This window comes from Alternaria alternata (genome assembly GCF_001642055.1).
Source record: "Alternaria alternata strain SRC1lrK2f unplaced genomic scaffold CC77scaffold_3, whole genome shotgun sequence".
NCBI classification, from domain to species: Eukaryota; Fungi; Ascomycota; class Dothideomycetes; order Pleosporales; family Pleosporaceae; genus Alternaria; species Alternaria alternata.
In genome coordinates, this window is record NW_017306192.1 from 666,738 (window position 1) to 687,051 (window position 20,314).

General features: G+C 51.3%; 7 protein-coding genes across 7 annotated transcripts; 3 read left to right on the forward strand and 4 right to left on the reverse strand.

The window, feature by feature from the left end:
- Positions 1-4,009: 4,009 nt before the first annotated feature.
- Positions 4,010-5,020, forward strand: CC77DRAFT_927784 (hypothetical protein; the record flags this gene model as incomplete). Its single annotated transcript, XM_018534010.1, has 3 exons — positions 4,010-4,105; positions 4,154-4,251; positions 4,300-5,020. 3 exons carry the CDS (start codon positions 4,010-4,012, stop codon positions 5,018-5,020), a joined length of 915 nt encoding a protein of 304 aa, XP_018389868.1.
- Positions 5,021-5,953: 933 nt separating this feature from the next.
- Positions 5,954-7,006, forward strand: CC77DRAFT_1028303 (aldose 1-epimerase; the record flags this gene model as incomplete). The annotated part of the gene is made up of 2 exons (XM_018526435.1): positions 5,954-6,453; positions 6,505-7,006. 2 exons carry the CDS (start codon positions 5,954-5,956, stop codon positions 7,004-7,006), a joined length of 1,002 nt encoding a protein of 333 aa, XP_018389869.1.
- Positions 7,007-10,038: 3,032 nt separating this feature from the next.
- On the reverse strand, positions 10,039-12,299 carry CC77DRAFT_523094 (hypothetical protein). The gene is made up of 3 exons (XM_018532014.1): positions 11,266-12,299; positions 10,500-11,218; positions 10,039-10,450 (listed from the first exon to the last, which is right to left on the reverse strand). Exons 1-3 carry the CDS (start codon positions 11,998-12,000, stop codon positions 10,264-10,266), a joined length of 1,641 nt encoding a protein of 546 aa, XP_018389870.1. The 5' UTR covers positions 12,001-12,299; the 3' UTR covers positions 10,039-10,263.
- Positions 12,300-12,526: 227 nt separating this feature from the next.
- On the reverse strand, positions 12,527-13,165 carry CC77DRAFT_1005451 (Pkr1-domain-containing protein; the record flags this gene model as incomplete). The annotated part of the gene is made up of 1 exon (XM_018523348.1): positions 12,527-13,165. One exon carries the CDS (start codon positions 13,163-13,165, stop codon positions 12,527-12,529), a length of 639 nt encoding a protein of 212 aa, XP_018389871.1.
- Positions 13,166-13,695: 530 nt separating this feature from the next.
- On the reverse strand, positions 13,696-14,880 carry CC77DRAFT_898188 (NAD(P)-binding protein; the record flags this gene model as incomplete). Its single annotated transcript, XM_018533554.1, has 1 exon — positions 13,696-14,880. A coding segment is annotated over one exon (1,185 nt), but the record flags the coding sequence as incomplete, so codon positions are not given.
- Positions 14,881-15,728: 848 nt separating this feature from the next.
- Positions 15,729-16,920, forward strand: CC77DRAFT_523544 (hypothetical protein). Its single transcript, XM_018532015.1, has one exon. It carries the CDS (start codon positions 15,937-15,939, stop codon positions 16,660-16,662), a length of 726 nt encoding a protein of 241 aa, XP_018389873.1. The 5' UTR covers positions 15,729-15,936; the 3' UTR covers positions 16,663-16,920.
- A 364-nt stretch (positions 16,921-17,284) lies between these two features.
- Positions 17,285-20,189, reverse strand: CC77DRAFT_1005453 (hypothetical protein; the record flags this gene model as incomplete). Its single annotated transcript, XM_018523349.1, has 2 exons — positions 17,285-20,059; positions 20,109-20,189. The coding sequence occupies 2 exons, from the start codon at positions 20,187-20,189 to the stop codon at positions 17,285-17,287; spliced, it is 2,856 nt and encodes a 951-aa protein (XP_018389874.1).
- Positions 20,190-20,314: the final 125 nt, after the last annotated feature.

A 20,314-nucleotide genomic window follows, 5' to 3' on the forward strand; every position in this document is an offset into this window, starting at 1 on the left:
TGCGATGAGACGCGTTGTGCTATGCAGAGGGTCTGAGCATTATCTGAAGATAGGAGGTTCCTCCAGAGCCCGACTTGCGGCCGAAGGAGTTATCAACATGGCTTCAGTTTTGTCGTTGGTGGTGTACGGCTTTCGCGTCGACTTTCCTCTCCAGGCTCATTCCAGGGCCGCAGCGCGATGTTCTTAGTAAACTTCCCTTGTTCGAGACCTCAACAACGTGGCTTTCGTGCACTTGGAATGCGCTGTGACGTGGGTGGATATGCCGCAGGGCTAAGTATTGAAGCTTTCAGCCTTAAATTGTGTGATGGGGCCTAAGTGGGAACGCTTTGGTGATTCGCCTCATTGCTATTCCTGTCTATGAGGCTCAACTCGACCTTGGCTGGTCTAAACAGAACGATTGGCAAATTTTCGCCAGCCAGGATGCACCGCAATAATCGGCTTATTACTGACTTCGGAAGAAAACCCACAGCGAGCCAGCCATCTGAGCGAAAATGGTTTCCCTAGTTCGTTGACATCATTTCACGTTGGATGGTAAGAGCGAAAACAACCAAACCAGCGCTGAAGTCGGGAAGAGCCTTCCAGACCAGGCTCGGACATCGCGTTCACGACAACCGTGTGGCTCGGCTTCGGATTTTCGAGACGGAGGCTGGACGGCCCATTGCCGAGCATGAAAACAGGTGCCGAGTATTTTCGTCCCTGGCGGAAGATGAACACAACCGATCAAGCCTTGGCGCCAGACTGCTCCTCAGTACAGTGTACACGTCGCCTTGAGGCTTGGGAAATCGAACTGTCCAGGATGCGCCCAAATGAGCGATAGAGTGTCCAGATATTCCAAGCTGGGATCTCGAATTGAGATGAGACCCTATACATCGTCGGGGCCCGAATGGATCCCGTGACCATCGATTTTCACGTTTGGGAAACAACTTGTGGAGATCATGAGGCGGAGTTCAGGACTGACCTAAACGACACCTGGGCGGAAGTCTTGGTTATCCGACGCTGGAGCATGCCCAGCAATCTAACTCCGCGAATTAGTGTAGAGGAAGGTTACCACTAACACCCCTTCGCCCAGTAATTACACGATGGAGACGGATCAATGTGCGTACGTGAGAAGGCTATTCCGTCGCGACTCCATTGGCACCTCGGCAGCCGGCATGTCTACGATCCGTCCACCTTTGCCTCAGGGCGCTTTGTGGCGCCTGTGGCTAATGGCTCGCCTGTCGCGTATGGGCAAAAGCGAATACGCATGTGCCTCTTGGCTTCTTGTGGCACGATCGCCTGATCGTCTTGACACTTCGAAACGTGCGGTGAACAGCCTCAACATCGACTCCATCTATATGGAACATGCATAGATCAGCGATGTATTCGATGTCTTACGATTGGCAATGCCCTGTTTGTTGGCAGTGCAGGTGCTACCGTCGGGCTTGTTTCTGGAGTAATGCCGCCTGATGGGACGCGGCCTCGAAAATGACAACGGGTCAACGATGTCTCTAATGCGACAACCCCTGTTGTGACCAAGCTTCGTGGAGCATATTCATCCACTTATGTAAGCCAGAAGGGTTGTCGATCTTGCCAATCATGTTGGGCAGAGTACTGATGGTTTCACGGGAGCAGCTGCATTCATGCAAGGCCCATGTCAGCGCAGGCAGACTCCTGACACTACCATGATAACGCAGCAAGGCTTTGTAGGGAGAGGTAGAGATTTGCATCGCGATTCCCATAACAGCGATGAAACTCTACTGAGCTATGGTTGGGCAGGGCGAACGTTCTTCGCCCAACGTGACAAGGAAGACCGCTGTTACTCGTCTCTAAGAGGAGGCTACAAACCTGCTAGACTTTGGATACAAACACTTTTTGTTTTGGAAACAAGAAGGGACTGGCGCCTGACCATTCGTGGTTGATGGTTTCTACAGCTTCAAGAAGCTTGGTAACTACGTTGGAATGAAGGCCTAATGACAGCGGGGTTGATCGTCAAGAACCCTGAGGTGTTCGAGAACCGCCGAATTTACAAACGAGTTTATGGGCTTACATGATCGCTCTTACCAACTCCGCACTGGTCAGTTCGTAAGCCATCCAAGAATGCGAGATAACTCGCCGAGCCCGCTCTGTACTTCAGTAGACAGGAGACATGCCGTTACCGCTAACGAGCTATGAGCTCCGGGAGGACAGCCGATATGCTGAAGCCTATATCAGCGGTCTGCATCACCGCAATGGTGAGGTCGCGAAGAACCGCCTAAAGTGATTGTGAACAATGTGTCGCATCCATTCCCCGCTTGGACTGCAGGCGCTGACATTCATTACACGTGAAATGTATCTGCGTATATGAGCCACGTCCTGCCAAGACATGGCAGGCCTTGTCAGCGAAGGTGTCGTATAGACGCATTGAGCCTGATGGATACGGCATTCGCAAGAATGTACGAAAGTAACGATCCTCAGCCCCCTTGCCTGACGACGCTTTGTGCGGGTCGCCCAACACCAAATCTCTCGGACCAAGAAGATGTGTGCCTTGCCAATGATGTATTCAACGATTTAGGAAGCTTAATAGCAAACAACTCCTGAACTTGCAATTGAGTGTAGATGAGTATGGATGAGTGAACAATCGGGCGGTTAATGTTTGCGGTGGCTCGATCATGGGTGATCATGTATAACCGAGACTACCTAGTCGGGACACGCAGAAGACAATGCGACTGCCAGTAAAGCCCACACATAGTAGCGACTCTCAAAGGGCAATGTTGGCCAAAGCTAGTTTCACATTGGACCATACTGAAGTCTGTGGCTGGGGCAGAGTCATATGCAGAATGCTGTCAGCAACTCCAGACGATGCAGTCTGCTGAATGTAGTGCGCTTACAATGACAAGCGACGGTAACCATAAACAGTATACAGCTGCTGGAGATTTATTTCGTTCCCAACAGTATTTCTCCCTGCTCAACGACACGCAGACGGGATGTTGCGTGAGTCTTCACATGAAATTTCCGCATATTCGCTCAGCTTATCTCGCTCCAGTCCCCTTTCAGATCGGACGGGTCACTTGAAGACGGACGGGTCCTCTGAAGTTGCCGCGAGCCGTTTCTAACGTCCGAGAGAGCGAATTTTCAGCCAGGAGAAAGATCGCTCGGCTGTCAAATCAGTCAGCCAGTCATGCCTCTCTTCGGCCGAAGCTTGAGCGTGTACAAAGTACACCGGGTAGTTGCCAGAACCACGGTCAAAATAACGTTATTAGTGATAAAGCATAATGATGACAGGTGGACTGACGGTCAACCTTGCAACTGATGAAGCACATGGTCAACGTTGATGACGAGCTCGGCAAAAAGCCCAATGGCTGGGGATTCGCGCCTTTCTGGAGATTCGGGAAGCGCGTTTTGTCCGCACGTTTTTGGTCGTGGATGTCATGTTGCCGGTAGCCGAGTACTGCGATGCGATCCAGAGAGATTTTCGAGCGTACTTACGCCCGCGTATTCGCCGAATTCACGTCACCTGTTCTGCTACCACAGGGCGGATTTTTCTCCATAGCAAGTTTCGTGGGCCACGGTCACGGTCCGCTCGTTGGCCGACTCCGCGCTCTCGCTTTCTCGAGTCCTCCGCCAAATGAGCCCAGTCCTTGAATGGTTGGCGCCCTGCAAGAGGCCAAGCATCCCTGCACATCGACTAATGTAATCCAACGTACGTGCGCCGATTGATGATGTGTAAGAAGACAGGGGTGCTTAGCTGCCCAGGGTCGGCGGATTTCATAATTACAGTTTCATTACTGAGCTTTTGCACCTAAGGGCACAAGGTTAACGCCGAACGTCCGCCTTGACTATCCTCTGACGTGAAAAGATATAATGCTTTGCTACCCACAGAAGGCTACGACCTTATTTAGGGCTTAATTTCCACTTCCACTTCTCGATACAAGTGTGCTTGAATACCCTACTCTACCCACAAGATATCCTATCCTCTACAACATTGACTCGTAATTTAAATCAGCCACACCACTCACATTGCACACCATCCATTCGACTCAATCCAGCCGCCATGTCTCCTCATAGGTCAGATTCGATGGAGGCTCAGGACAACATTAGGAAGCGAGTGTGCAAAGCCTGTGATCGATGCCGCTTGAAGAAGTCAAAAGTATGTATCGTCTGAACTGTGTTGTGTACCTCTCTCTAACCATACTAGTGTGACGGATCAAGCCCCTGCACTCGATGCAAAGCCGACAATGCTATCTGTGTATTCGGTGAGAGGAAGAAGTCGCAAGACAAAGTCTACCCGAAAGGGTACGTTACTCCTTACTCCTTTAGTCTTCTTTGGTCTAACAAATACAGATACGTTGAGATGTTGGAACAGCAACAAACGCAATTAGTAGCTGGACTTCGTGAGCTCTACAACCGCTTACAAAGGGGTGAGAGCTGGCCAGGACAGCCACTGCAGGAATCCACAGGCGGCCACCCATTGACGCACGACATTCTGGAACGCCTCGATCTTCTGCACTCATCCGGAGACGACAAGAGCCATTACGAGGGCTTTGAAGAAGACACTGCTCGCATGCAACAAAGACTGATCGAAGGAGGTGCTCCCTACACCCGAAGACGGGCATCCGTTAGCTCAGACTCTGAACATGGCCATGTTTCACCAAACTCATCGTATAACGGTACTCCGACCACCAAATCATTCGCTTTCGACAGCCCATTTACACGTCATAACGCGCCGCCAACACCGCCAATGAACAGCCCATTTCCCCGACAATCTCAAGTAGTATCGCCAGTCAAGCAAGAAGCACCCATGGTACAAGCACCTTTCATGAGCAGCACTGCGATGGATCCTTCGACGTTGTCGCGAGCGCCATGGATGAACGACACCATGATGATGGAAGACCCTGTAGACTTCAGCAAGCCCATGTATGGATTCGACAACTTTGGCGCATACGATCAGAACATGATGGTGGATCCGATCTCGATAAATCAAAGCGACCCAATGATGCCAGACTGGAACATCCATAGCGACCTGGATTTCAGCAGTTTCATACAAAATCCCGTTGGCGCATGATCATTGGTCCGGGCTTAACTCCGCTTCCTCCTCCGTATTTTCGTTTAGCGTTCAAGCGTTCTGGGATACTTTCCATTCTTATACGGCGTTCATTTCGGTCATGGCAATCGGCGTTAGTCGGCCGGCTTCCAGTGATCTTCTGGCGATTTCCTTTTCTTTTGTCGATGTTTCGACGGTTCACGATGACGTGAAATATTGCGCAAAGCATAGCTGGGACGAAACTCCGCGGATCGGCAATCTCGAATAAAGTCCTTCGGTCAGAATTACCGACCAGCAAGGCGATCAGATTCATGGCGTTATTGTAAATCTCAAATGTATCATAGTCGAAGACGATGTTAATCACCATGCTCGCGGGTTTCAGTGTGCGCGCTTTGACTTTCGATTACTAATTGCAGCTTTCAGCCCCACGTCCCCTTCGCATTCACCCGCACTGCCACAAGTCCATCAGGCGAAGCGATCCAAGTCCCTATACGGCATGCCGTCCGACGCGTCGTTTGCGTACTCGCGAGTGAACACTTCTGCCGTACCTTACGTGGTGACGACGGCAGAAAGGATGTCCACGAGTACTCCACACCCTCATTAGGCTAATCAATCGCCGCATACGTACCTAAGGTCTGCAGCGCGCACTCTTTTCTCACAGCCATAAGCTCAAGTATCCAAGGGACCTTTTACGAGCATTACTTACCTCTTTTTCAAGACGAAGACAATACTCGAAGCAAAGCCAGACTACTAGCTGAGGTGCGTCGCCGTCCTGTAGCTGCCCCGCTCCGGAACGTTTACCCCTCATCACACCACATCAGACCTCACGAGAGTGCAGCAATAGTGGTAGCTGCTCATAGCGCTTGAAGCATCCAACTAATCAGAGCGATGTAGATCAAACTTACGGGAGTTCGCCTATCTTTAAACTAGATCAGTCACATCGACGTTCGTATCATGTCTTCTACCAAGGCCTTTACATTTCTGCCCCTGGGCGCTATTATTCAAAAGTTTGTAGTGAACGGGAAGAACATTGTCCAGGGCTTCCCATCGGCAGAACTGTACAAGCAATACAACGCCCCGTACTTTGGCGAGACAATTGGTCGTATCGCCAACCGCGTGTCCAAGGCAAAGATCAACGACCTCAACGGGAAGTCCTACCAGCTGCCAGTTAACAACGGTCCTAACTCTCTTCATGGTGGAAACCTCGGCTGGGGAAAGCGAGAATTCGAAGGACCGTCTACTGTTGACCGTGATGGAAAGGAGGCTACCTTCTTCAAATACATCAGCAAGGATGGCGAAGAGGGCTACCCCGGTACTGTAGAGGTACGCGTGTGGTATGTACAAGCTAGAGAGGAAGTAGATGGTGCTCAACAGGAAGTCTTGTACATCGAATATGAGGCTGAATTGGTTGGCGATGAGGTCGAAGAGACTGCAATCAACATGACCAACCACAGGTAAGTTCTGTGACGGACCTCATATGGATGCCATACTGATAGCGTACATAGCTACTTCAATTTATCTGGCGGGCCCACTATCACGGGAACGGAAGTGAACCTCATCACAAACAAGTACCAAGTCGTAGACGATGGCGGCATTCCCACTGGGCCTATCGAAGAGTACCCTGGCGTCAGCGCCAAAAAGACCTTCACCTTGGGGCAGAAAGAGCCTGACATCGACGACTGCTTCGTTGCCAACACCGACCCCAGCAGCATCCCCATCGATACTCGTTCCTCGCCTCTGCAAAAGCTCGCGTCTTTCTACCATCCAGAGAGCAAGATTCATCTCGAGATTCACTCGACTGAACCAGCCTTCCAATTCTACACTGGTAAATATATCGATGTACCTGCTGTTGGCGATGTTCCTGCCAGAGGCGCCCGTTCTGGCTTCTGTGTCGAACCCAGCCGCTATGTGAACGCTGTCAACGTTCCCGAGTACAAGTTTATGATGACACTCAAGAAAGGCGAGAAGTATGGCACTAAGATTGTGTACCGTGGCTGGTCAGCTTGAGTCTTACCTGAATTGCCTATGTAGGATATTTGTTCCTGTCATCAAGAGAAGCTAGCCCTAAGTCAAGGGGACGTTATCTTATCTGCTAGCCACTGCCATAACTTACAAACACCGACATTTACTCTTGATGTTTTCAATCCACTATCTGTCTGGGTCAGATAACCGCCATCTCAAGTTTGATACTGGGCTCAGATGCACAATTGTCTAGATCTCGTCCTTACGCACATATTGCTCACATCACTACGTCAACCCAAGGAGTTCAACTGTCTAGCGGCCTTTCCTTCAGCAGCCATCCCTATTGATCACGACTCGGCTTTCCCCGTCCGAAGATCTAGACGTCTGGACCTTCGGCAATCAGTCCACAGAACGACGTCACACAAACGTGGTTTCACGGCCGCCTAACATCTAGCTCTGAGTCCGGCGAGAGACAAAGGCTCTGCTGCCGCTTATCCGTTTTTTGTTACCCCAGTCATAAAAGTTTATCCAAACCTCATCTGTTCTGATGGTGACTAGCCTATGCGTAGGCCACAAGTTGTGGAGCTCCCGCACGCAGTCCTCCAATGGCGACATTACTATGTTAGGGTGAAGAACACGAATCAACTACACCTAGTATTGCGTTGCCAAAGCTGACTGATGCACGAATGCAAAAGAATTCACTCATGGACACGCGGCAATACTGAACGGACCCTGTAAAATACAAGATATATTCCCACCTGGGAATGAGATGATGGGTACCTAAAGTTTGCGGCTTTTTGACGTCAAATTGCAGTTGCCGATCCTATAGAGGCTGCTGGAACACTCTCCGCATTCAACCATGCCCCACCGTTCCGGCATTGTCTCTCAACCACGTTATCAGTAGACAACTGTTTGTACATCTCCGTGACAAGTGTTTGCACGCAAACGAGCGGGGCCGCGGGAACAGTTGCAGAGTCCGCTACCAGACAATGATCACTGATGCGACGTAACCTCGACGTTGTCACCCCGATCTACTTGTAGACGTTAACAAGAGCGTTACTGATGATCAACAACATTTCCATGGTCAGCCCGAGCCTCTTGAGCGAGTATGGGGATAGGATACGCGATTAGTAACACCTAGCACCAACCAGAATTGTGGAGTAGGCTTGGCGGGACCGCTGGAACTGGTATAGTTGTGCAGCCTCCCTTTCCCCGCTGCGCGTCGCTCTTTTCGGTACCACACGTTTGGGATCTTTCACATCCTAGTCATTCGATGACATGAGGTTGCGTGGGCGTATCCAGTCAGTCCTTCAGCTCCTTCCATATGTTTCAACCCTTCCTCGGCCGACTAAGAAATTTCTCGTACGATCGCTGCTAACGGTGTTCCGATTGATAAGGCCACCAAATACGAAGCACGCAGCTGACTATGCACTTTATCGCCGACTACATGTCGCGCATACCAAAACGCGTGCGCATCGACACCAGCGTCGTAATCACCCAGCAAACGATGTCAGACAGCGGCCTCTAAGTTGGGCTGAGGGGGGCTCGATACACTTTCTCTGCTCGACCACGGCAGATGTGCGAAGTTTTCCTTTCGATACACGCCCAACATATGCTAAAACATCTAAGCTCCGTTGGCTAACTAAGAACAACGTAGAAGAAGCAAAGCCATGCGGCTAGCGTAGATATACCGAAAGTATATTGGTGTTCTCTGGGGGTTGCCGATCTCAACGCCGAATGCGATGATTACTCTTGGTGTTTGTACTATGAAGAATTGAGCTCGCGGTGGCTGGCTGGCATGGGAATCTTGACTGAGCCTCACGAAAAACAATGTGCGACAGCTACGAATTCGATCAGATACGCGTGAATGCATCAGCGATGCCAGGGGAGCGTCTACGCCCAACATACCCACTGTACCCGCCTGCATGCATGACATGCTCTACAGTCACTCTTACATCCACAACCCCTCAGACTAACGATCCTTCGGCTTGATCCGAAATCCCATCTAGAACACTGAATACCACAAGAAACCTGACTTTCCCTCCTGCGCACCACGCGTTCCTGCAAACCAATGAATGGAACGCCTTACGACCCTCCGTTCCCGCGCGCGATATTCTCAATACAGCGAACCACGCTACCAAACCCCCATAGCCCTAACAACTAGCTTCGTGCGGGCCTGATACGACACTCAGGTCGAGTCTGCCCTTGACTACATCAGAACCCAGCAGACGGAAACCTGTTTCGAGGCATCATCCCCTGTCCACATTCGGCAACATGGCATATTGCATATATGCATAGGAACGAATGATTCCTTGGCTAAAGAGCAGAACAGCACTAGAAAGGGAACGCTACATGTATGCCATTGTCGATTTGTCGATCTCCCGAAATGTTTCGGGGAGCAGTTATCGGTCGGCAATTCGGATACCGGCACGGGTCTTATCCGATAGCAGCAGCCGACTAAGGGGGTAGGTAGAATCAAGATGATTTGTTTAACGCCTTCGTGCGATGACGTCGACGATCGTGAACTGTTTTATCTGCGATGTAGATGTGTTTTCTTGGCAGGAAGGGGTGGTTGGGCTCGGTTCAATGTCGGGTTCGATGTTCGATAGCAATGTAGTGGTATGCGTGAACAGGTTTTTCTTTTCGCACGTGGGCTAGGGAAGAAAAGCAATCTCATTCCCCATACTCATCTAAAGATAAACGGAACCTGCCGGTGCAGTGCCAAGTGAGCTGCTTGTTGCTTCTTTGTATCGAGTTTGGGAAGATTGTTAAGATCAGCGTAGCACATAAGTATCGACGTAACATGCCATCAACAGTACCGACGATCAATGTGAAGTGATCTTGCTCTTTCATGTTTTTGCAATCGGTCGATGACTGATGATCTATGTTTTGGAACGAGGTGATGAAGGTGTTCAGCTACTCACCCAATTGACCTATTGGATGGCAAGTATACAGTGCGGATAACGGGCATGGGGACACAGGGAAAAAGCGGGACATTGTGTCGTCCAAAACGAGAAAGAGACGGTGGTGATAGATGCTCGAACTCTACTCGACACATTTACTCCGTAAATGCTGGTTTTCGCCAAAGGACAATGATACTCGGGCAATACTGATTTCGTATGCTGGTCTTTAGGCATGCCACATTTAATCCTATTGAAACACACCAGCAGATTCATAGAATCCCAAATGCACAAAAACTCCTCGCTATGCGGTAAGGTTTGTTCCTTCGTGATGGATAATCTCCATGGGTTGGGTATTGGTTTTGCGGTCATATCGTCCTCAAAGTGTAGAGAAGGCAGTCTTTAAAAGTTCTTCTTAGGCCTCATATCAACAATCTCCAACGGCGCATCGGTCAGCTCAACTACGTGGCCTGGTTTCAAGGCTTCCGTGTAGATGTTATCGACATCATGAGGATGGAAGATACCAGGTCGGCTGCAATTGAGAATGGCTTGTTTGCCCGGGGGGTCAGTCAGGCGGAAGCATCCCCAACTGTAATATGGTCAGTGTCTCGAACGCGGTCGCGAGGATATCAGCATACCTAGGCTGTTTTGTCGGTGCGCAAACGATTGCGATGCTTTCCGGCATCATGACCTGGTATCCGACGTGCGTATGTAAGTCTCTGCTGCTCATAAAGCAGGTTTGCGTTGGGTGTGTATGGATCCAGCCAAGAACCATGAGCTCCTCTTTGTCGCAGTAGTCGAATAGCTCCTCTTCATTCAACGTCTCGCATGTGTCGCTTGTACTTGTTTGCTCGGGAATGATAAGCCGTGTAATGAAGAGGGCGTTAGACTTCAATATTCCACCCAACATACCGCATGTTTCCAAGTTGAGACGTGTGTTGGACGAAGCAACAGCCAGGAACTGATTGCGCAATTGGGACGGGAGGAAGACAGGACGAAGGGGGTCGCCATTCTCGAGGAATGCAGAAGGCTTGAATGTAAACTCATCGAGTTCGGCTGAAGGAGTCAACGGTCTTTGGTCGGGTATCTTGCTTGGTAGAGGTGGCGCGCCTTCCGAGATCTTGCCTGGGACAGGCGGAGGCCGCGAGTGGTCGAATCGCGCATCGTACGTAGAAGCTGGCGACTTGGGCGGCAAGGGTGGTGGCGCTGACGGTGTTCCGGATTGTCTGTATATCTGCTCTTTCGGAGGTCGCGCAGGTGCTGCGTCGCGCGACTGTGAGTCTGACCATCTGTCTTGAGCGGTCTTGTATGGAACGGTAGGGTAGTGATATGGAGACGCGGTCTGAGACGTAGGACGCTGGATTTGTCAGTACAGGAGCCACAAAACTGTTGCATGGGGCGCACCGAGGAGTATGATGTTCTATGGCCGTTCTGCTGGAGCCTTGCAACTTCTTGCAGTTGGTTCGAGATATCATCTCCGTCGCCCGCTGGCTGGCTGAGCTGGTTCTGCCAGCTGTCCCATGTGCCTCCACTTCGACGTGCCTGCTCCTCTTCTTCCGACACACCATACTGTCGCACACCTCTTCTAATGGTATCTCTCCTCCGAACTTCCCTCTGCGCCAGTCTTGCGGCCAGTGATTGGTTTTCCAAAGAGCGTGCATCGATTGTGGGTCTGGAATCAAATGACCTTCTCTTGGACCCTCGGTCTTGAATGGCCAGCCCGTCCAGCTCCTGGGGAAGCGCTCCGACGCCAGTTCCTTCCAACGACCTTAGAGCCTCCTTCTGTCTCCGTCTCCTTTCTTCATGTTCCTCATGTCTCTTCTTGATGCGCGGCGCGATCTCCTCGAGCTTCTTCAGATCTCGACTGACGGCTGCCGTTGCAGCATTCAGCGCTTTCCGGTTCTCCGGTTTGTTTCTATCCGGATGGCCCTGTAGCTTTTGAAGGACGAGATCGGCGTGTCGGTACAGGAGGAGATAGGTCTGCGCGTCGTTGCCCTCTGCTTCATAGACTTGGGCCTCTTTTTGCATAGTACTGGCTGTGCGCAGCCAATTCGCCAACGGAATGTGCGCATTGTATGTGTAGTTCCCGGCTTGTTCCGTCACCTCAGGAAGGCTCACGGGGGTGTTGATGGTAGCCATGAGGGCGAGTGTTGTGGATGTGGCGGGGTGGGCACGAGGTACAAGTAACTGGGTATTCGCGAATTGAGCCTCAAGGCAACAACTTATCGACAAGCAGGACCGCTACCGGTGCGGGTAAGGGTTACGCGTCCTCATCAGCGACATGTGAGGATTATCTCGAGCGCTGCATCAAGACAATCAAGTCTGTGGCACTGTGATGGGTGAATGCTGCATCAAGGCGGGGCATTCAGGGCCCTGGTGCGGCGCGTGGCAAGCACGGCCAGTCCGTCATGACATGGTTGGGCATCAAGCACAGGGAACGAACATCAAGTGGAAAGGCACAAAGGGCAGAGGGTGCAGGTGGAAACCATGGCGACATGGTACCAGGAATTTGTTGGCAGCGATATCCCATATGCAGGGTAACAAAGGCGGCAGCGCGTGTTCACGTGTAAGGACATGGATGTACAGGTCCACAGAGTCTAATCGCGTCTAGTTTCCAAATATACGCAACAGTGTTGAATAGCGTCTAACAAGATCATGTTACCTTTCATTTATCCTCAGAGTCCTCCGACAGCTTGTCCCACTCGCTGTCGGTTGATATATCGCCGGTTGATTCTCCCATGCCCTTCCTTCGCTTCAGCGCATCCTCTACAGGTGCCGCAAGACTCGTCGTCGCCCCCGTAGTGCTAGCAGCAGTAGGGCCTCCACGACCCGCAGAAGCCGAGAGCTGTGTTGGGCTGTCTGATTCACTTCCGTCAGGCTTCTCAACGAATACGGTACTCTGCGTTTCCGGGCGTGGCGCACGCGGCGGGTTGGGTTTGGGCTTGAGGGTCTGCTTCTGCTCGACCTCGGTGTCGACCTCGGTGTCGTCGCCTGTATCCATTCCCTCTCCGTCGTCGCCTGCGTCACCCTTCTCTTTGCCGCCCCTTCTGGCTTCCCGGATGCGCTTTGCCTCCTCCTCCTTGGCTTGGGCAGCGCGAAGCTCCGTCGCAAACCAGTTGATTGACCACCAAAGCCCTCCACACAGAATCGAGAGAATAACAAAGTGTATGCTGTACGTCGCAATGAGCATGACGAACAAAAGGACCTGGAGCGCGGCGAACGAGGCGTTTGTTGCGATAAGGAGCGTGGGCGTCGGCCCCGCAATGAAGATGGACTCCCATAGCTGTTCGAAGAAGGATGCCATGGTGGATGTTTGGGTTTCGGCTCGTCGAGCGGTGGATAGTCGTGTGTCTGTCCAGTGCTTTGCTAACTGTCGGCGCTGTACTTGTACGGCCCCACGATACGGCTGCCTAGCCAAGTGAACAGAGTGTACTGTTAGGTAATGTAGTTCCACACACGTATGTAGAATTGGCGTGCGAATGCGACTCGGCCGTTTACCAGCGCCAGAGTGAACTGACGGAGCGGCGTGCTGGAGACTGGAGAGACGCTCGATTGCAGTTTGACGTTTCGGCGGGGCTGGCTTCGGCAGAGCTGTTTAAGCTAAACCCTGACCCTTCCCTTACCGCGTCACGCGTCTGGCCCGTTATATTACTCCGGACACTAGCCGTTTAGACACGGCAGCCATGCCTCGTGATCTTTGTCATTACTGTACCAAGACTTCGATACCCTCTTGCCTTACGATACAAGGATACATACAGATATGCAACAAGACGCTACAGAACAGGTCTGCTGGATAGTACTGCTGGACCCTTTCCTCCATCACCCCCTACCCGCCTCCCCCTCCACAGCTCCATAGTGCTTCAAGAACCTTCCCCAAACAACTCTCTCTCCCATCTCCGCCACAGCAATCGGCCACAACACCCTCCCAGCCCCGTCTTCCCAGCCAATCGGCCTCATGCCCTCGAAAGCATCTTCATACTCAGGCGCCGCACTCATGTATCCCGGATCCACTGTGTTCATGGCGATACGCTTCTTGCGCCAAGCAGGCTCTGCTTCTGTCTCGGTAAGCATGTTGAGTGCGGCTTTGGACATGTTGGTGTGGACGTGTTTGCCTCGTTTTGCAGATGAAGAGGTGTGAGACTCGAATATGCCTTCGCGGGAAGAGACGTTGATTATGTAGCCTTGAGGCTTGGTAGGTTTTTCAATACTACTGCAGCCCATAAGAGGAAGGAGTTCCCGGCAAAGGATGAAAGGGACGAACGTGTTGACTGAGAGAGCGGAACCAACGTCTTCGTATGGTATCTCAGATATAGATTGCACCCAGGAGGATTTGGTGTAGGGCTCTACTTGTGTGGTTGTTTTGTACGACATATCGAGTATGTCTCCCGAGCCTGCAGCGCCTGTTTGTTCTTCCAGAGAGCCCTCTGGAGGCACACTAGTCGACCCAGCGTTTAGCAGTCTCATTGGCAGTTCTCGTCCTCGCACTCTGGTTGTGTAACTCCCCTCAATCAATAGTTCCCGGTGTACTAAACGTTTACCCAAAGCCTTCTCTCGCTCTATGGCATGTTCTTCTCTTTTCACGCTGTCTGTAAGTGTCTGCGCTGCGTTATTGATCAATGCGGACAATCTCACGTCCCCTCCATGAGCCCATTGCTTCAGACATTGTTTCGTTTCATGCACCAAATCGTGCGCGTCCTTCGCACACCTGAAATCTGCACCTATTGCTTTCAATCTATCCTTCCATACATGGGAGTCAGGCTCTTCGATATACCGCGATATAGCATCAAGCGGATACCGTGTTGTGACGATTACTCGGGCACCGCAACGCAGAAGACGCAATGCCGTGTGGTAGCCAAGATTGACTCTCGCTCCTGTTACGAGCGCGGTGAAGGTATGTGGCAAGATCAGCTTTGATGGGGTCGAAAGCATGGAAGAAGAGTGGTTGAAGGAACCGCAGGGTATGCACATGGCTGGCTGAGGAGGGTATGAAGTGGTCATAGCCATACGACAGATGTAACACAAACGTTTGCGTGGCGTCGGTGGTGGCCTTGGAATTTCCGCCTCGTGAGGAGCAGACTCTGAGATGGTGTGTCGACTGGGAGTAACTCGCTCCTCCAACCAAGCCATGATAGTGCTAGCTGTGGTGTCTCGCTGGATTATAGCGGCCTCTTGTAGATGCGCAATAACTCTCAAGGTAGTCGAGAGTTCCGAATGAGGTATTGCCTGCTCGGCGATTTCAATTTCGTGGACAGTTCCGTCCGGCGTTGTGTTCGATCCACCTCTCTTCAGATGCCGGCGGATCCTGCTCAGAACGTTTTTGTAGATGAGTTTTTTGATGTCGTGACCCAAAGCGGGCGACGGTGTAAGGCATGTCGCAATAGCCAACCCTCTTTCAGTTTCGTATTCCGGTAGATAGTAAGCTAGCCAGCTGCAATTCCCTTGAGCGCTGATGAGCGCTTCATCATCTCGCAGCCAATTGGATATCTCTTGTGGTGTAGCGGTGGCTGCGCAATGCGCTGCTAATAACGGTGAGAAGTGTGCCATGGTAGTAGAAAGTACACTTGATACGGAAAGTTGAGATGTATCTTATTTTCTCGACACTGGAGCAGTGTGACTATTCAGGTAGGCTACGAGTGCAGGTATGTAAAAAAGTTCGCGTTACATTCTGACGGAGCGACACATTTGAGGGAATAGCAAGAAATTGGGTTTTGCCATAGCGAATCACGTATACCATAAGCTTCCTTTCGGTTCTAAGGGTGTCTCAAAAAGTGGGCGCTCATAAGGTGATTCGAGGTAGTTGCTGATAGTGGACCTTGGTTAAGGGCGGCGTACCTGACGCTACCGGCGCCCTTTCCATGACTCGACCCTTGGACGCCAGGCAGCAACATTTGACGAATGGCAAGCGCAGATGGTTTTATTCTCATAACACAGAGAACGAATAGAGGTACCTTTCAATCATAACTATTCACATCTTAACAGGCAAGCCACACACTTGGAAGATTCACAACCTCCGGTCTAGTCCTGTGCCTGCCCCAGACCAAAACCAATCAAGCACCAAAGGAAAATAAAAAACCTATGCTAGCAACTAAAAAGTTCCAGCGCATCGCGCAGGATCTCGAAAAGCTCCCTTGTGAGCTCCACGGAGACATACTGAACGACCTTGAGTTCTCGCAATTGATCCGCCTGTCCTCATGCGCTGGTCCCCGTCTCACTTGGTCCCTTGAAAACAGCATTTCAGCTTGGGGCGATCACTTCCGTGCTGAAGACAGAAGCACATGGCAAAAACTGCTCTCCATCTCAGACAGTGTAAGGCGTTTGTGCTTCATCCAACCCAAGGCCAAGGACGAAACACCATACATATTCGAACGCAGCCTAGCTTTTCTGTTTTTCCGCAATGAAGACTGGAAGGCGACTGCATGCGGATGGTTACCAGCAGATGTTCAAAATCGGTCCAGGTTTGCTGAACACCAACTCGCAAGAACTTTCCTCGCGGAACTTAACTCCATCGTCATGGACAGAACGTGGTCTGCGTTCCACGAACACTACGCACGCTTCATCGAACCATGGCTCCCACGATTGTCCCCGCAAGCCAAAGCTATCTTCTCCAAGGTCCCCAAGCTAGGTATAAAAGACGCGGTTTGCCATAGGTACGCATACCTCTCGAAGGATCTGCCGTTCAGTATCGACGATCTAGCAACATTCATCGACATGTACCAACAATTCCGATTGCTCAGGGCAGAAACAATGGCAGCCGAGCTCTACCGTTTGGCAGATATCTACGAAACCTATCGAGCCGTTTGACCTTAGGGTTCGTGCACCTGATAACCTCAACACGCAACATGTTCCCACTGATATACGTCGCTGTGCGAGGAAGCTGGTTAGGAAGGCGAAGAATACGAGGTGGAAAAATACCGAGGGGTGCGTTGTCCGCTTCGCATGGCCGGCCCTGGTGCCGTATGAAAGTCAAGTAGAGATGTTCCAAGAGCATATTACGGACGCTACAGATATACAGGTTGCGCCCGCGGACATTGTGGACAAATGTTGTGCTGTTGTTGCGAATGCCCCATCTTGGGCGCGAGACAATGCAGAAAGAGAGGTGATGGCAGTGACACGCCTGTATGAGACGCTGAAACAGCAGCACCTAAGCTTGCATGGGCTCAATTTCAAGGTTCTAATTCAACCTTACCAAGCGGAATTTCCAAAAAGGGCGCCTGTAGCATTACCTGTTCTTCCGCGTGGCGATGCGGAGTTGGAATGGCTAGAGAATTTCGCAGAGGTGACAGCGTGGATGGAAGGGAAAACTACCCAATAGTTTTTAGAACAGTCGTTTGAGATGGCTTTATTGCTTGTACTCATATATTTACACGAAAAAAGGGTGGCAAACGCGAGGAAAAGAGGGAACCCACCCATATGATACATCCGTCTAGCGTCCTCCAACGAGAGGTGGTTCCGATTTTAAATGCCCATTGATATACATGTCAACGTATTCTCGTTCAGGCCAACCACCCCACTGTTCAACACTCTCGATTTGTGTCTTGATGAGAAGTGCTATGTCTTCTGGTGCGCCAGATAGGTAGCCAGCTTCTGGCTCAAGAGCCCCACCATCGACAGCTAATCGCAATGCCACAAGCATCTTGAAGAGAATGTCTCTGCCTGAGTGCTGAGCTTTTGCGCGCGCCGTCACTTCGACATGGTGTTTGGTGAGCCAGGTAGTGAAGGAATAAAGTCCTTCATAATCCCGGAGAGCAGTTAGTGCTCGTACGTAAGCATGTAGTTCTGCAGGTCCTGGAATGTGTAGCGGAACGACGTTACTACCAGTCTGGTGACCTGAAGGTGACTGCACGTCGGCATTGATACCGACCAAGCTATTAAAGAGCGTTCGGAGGCGATGGGAACTGGTGGAAAGGACATGTCGCGTATCCTCAATGGACGCGAAGCCTTGCTGGGCGGTCTGAGCAGTGTACCGAGTCGCAACACAGAATTGGAGAAAGATTTCGTCGTCGATATTGAGATGCAGCTGCTCCATCTGCTCAAGGATGTCACAAATACGTTTATACTGAGTAATTCCAATTTGCCCATTTTGGTTGATATGCCATGCTAGCTTCTCTATCATGGCAGCCCAAGCTGGTCGGTAAAGCGGCCGATAATGTCTAAGAACCATGTACGCGTATTCGACCAGGTAGTTGCGATTCGACCTGAGCTGATTGGCATGCTGTTCCGGCCGTAGAAAATGGACTTCCTTGGGCAGTGACTGTTCGACGCGTCCATAACGACATAAGAATACGATGATCGCCTTGATGTAATAACCTAAGATCGGCTGGTATGGCAGATCTTGATCGTGAGTTCCATCAAGAATTCGGCCTATTATGCCATTGCACCTGTCCTTAGCCATGACCAGTAATTCTAGGCCCATATCGAAGTCGGAACACGTCTCTACTAGGAAGACGAGGAGATGATTATCAGGCTTGAGCTGAGTGGTCTGCATCCGTTGAAATAGCTCTCTATACCCGGGAACGGGCTCGCTGATGTAAACGTGGTGTAACGTGGACAGCGGGTCTGGCAAGACTTCTTTCATATCTCCGGGTAACAAGTAGGTGGGGCCTTCTTCTGGAGTGCCACCTGCGTCAGATGAGAACTCTGGGTGTGTCAATCTTTCTGCTGTACCGTAATGCAACTTTTCGAACATTGCGAGATATATAGCGGAATGAGCACGTCCTCCAGATAGCTCTTGTGAGAGGAAGCATGCCCAGGCTTCCCTGCGCGTGCGTGTCGCTCGTATGCGGCCAGCCCAGAGTAGAGCACGAAGTCCATTAGCCTTGCGGTATTGAAAGGAGGAAAGAGGTAAAACCGTCCGAGTTTGTATCGTTGGACTGGAGTCTTTGTCCCAACCAGCATAGACTTGCACTATGTCTTCCCACAACCCGCCGCTGTATCCAGCTTCGTGCATACGGTGCAGAAGCTGGGAAGCTCGGGAAGCACCGAACTCGTAGCCTTTGTCCTCATCCATTGCTGTACGATTCTCCTTCCACGGAGGCCAGGCAGACCCTTTAAGCTCAGCCCATTCTCTTTCTTGTGGTGTCTTGGCATGAGCCAGCTGATTGAGCGCTACGGATAGGAAGCCGAGTCGCGTCACTGCTACTGCAGGCGACCTATTGGCCATGTATTGAAGGATCTGGAACTGGGCCTTTTCTTGGTGGACAGCGGTCACTACAGGTCGAGAAGGTGTCGGCAGTGATATCAGCTTAAGGAGTTTGTTGCAAAACTCAGTCAAGTCTGAAAGTGTATTTGGTGGCAGAGGATCAGCTCCAGGTGTATTATCATGTAGGCGGCTTGCTTCGGCGGCGAAAAAGGAGGCGACCCATGACATTGACTCAGGCCGGTGTTCTCGCACATGGTGGAGTAAACGAACCGTAATGATTTTAAGTTGGGACCAGCTTATCGACTCTGAATACGCAACATGAACAAGGTGCCTCATGATGGTGTCAAGGGCAGGTGCTTTGATGTGCTTACGACGTAGGAACAATAAGAGTAAGAACAGAGGCGGCATCTCAACCCCCTGTTCGAAAACCCTTGCGGCTTCAATCGATCGCGGCGCCACGAGACAAGAAGCCCATCGCTCTACGCTTTCCATGGTGTAGCCTTGATTTTGTAGCAGCTCCATTTCCAGAGGAGCATAGTAAAAGTCCGACTTGGCTGCTGGTGTCGCTGTGTGATGTTGGAGAAACCGGGCAAGGATTGAATAGAGCGAGACGGGTTCATCAAGCAGAAGAGTGCTGCGACAAAATCCAGTCTTCGGCTTGAGTTTTCGCGAAGGACGTCGCGGCGCAGTATAGGACAGATCAGTCCCATCAGATGGGGTAACATAAAGGTCTCTGGCTGGACCGTTTATGGAGGCAAGGACTATTGCAGGCCTAGTTGGGCGCAGGGCCTTCCTGACGGCGCGGGACAGTTGCGGTCGAAATGTGGGACGCCCTTCAGTTTCCTCCACCTCAGAAAAGGTGTCATCCTTGGAAGTGTGTACGGAGTAGCGCCTTGGAGGCCGTTGAGGCTCGTCATGGCGACGGAAGGCTATGCCGTGGCGGGGGTTGAGAGTCGTGGGGCGATGGGAGAGCAGAAGCACCCAAGGAGCCTGGAGACTGCATGTCGAAAATACGGATGTATCTCGCTTTTGGTGATGGGTAACAGGGCTACAAAAACACTTGCAAGTAAGTCAGTATACATCAGCCTTGAAGCAGCAGCGAGCATACCCAGTAAGGTACTAGGCGCGTCACACGACGACCGAAGCAGTACGTGTTACCTGGAGCTGCCAGGGAGAGTATTGGGGGCATTCATCTGACGCAACGAACGTGGACAGACGCGTGGGAAGGGCAATTGCGATGGCTTGCCGAGGGCAGTAAGAAAATCGTGGGTAGTTTATGCTCCATCGTCACTAGCGTGCTATGCTACAGTCGCA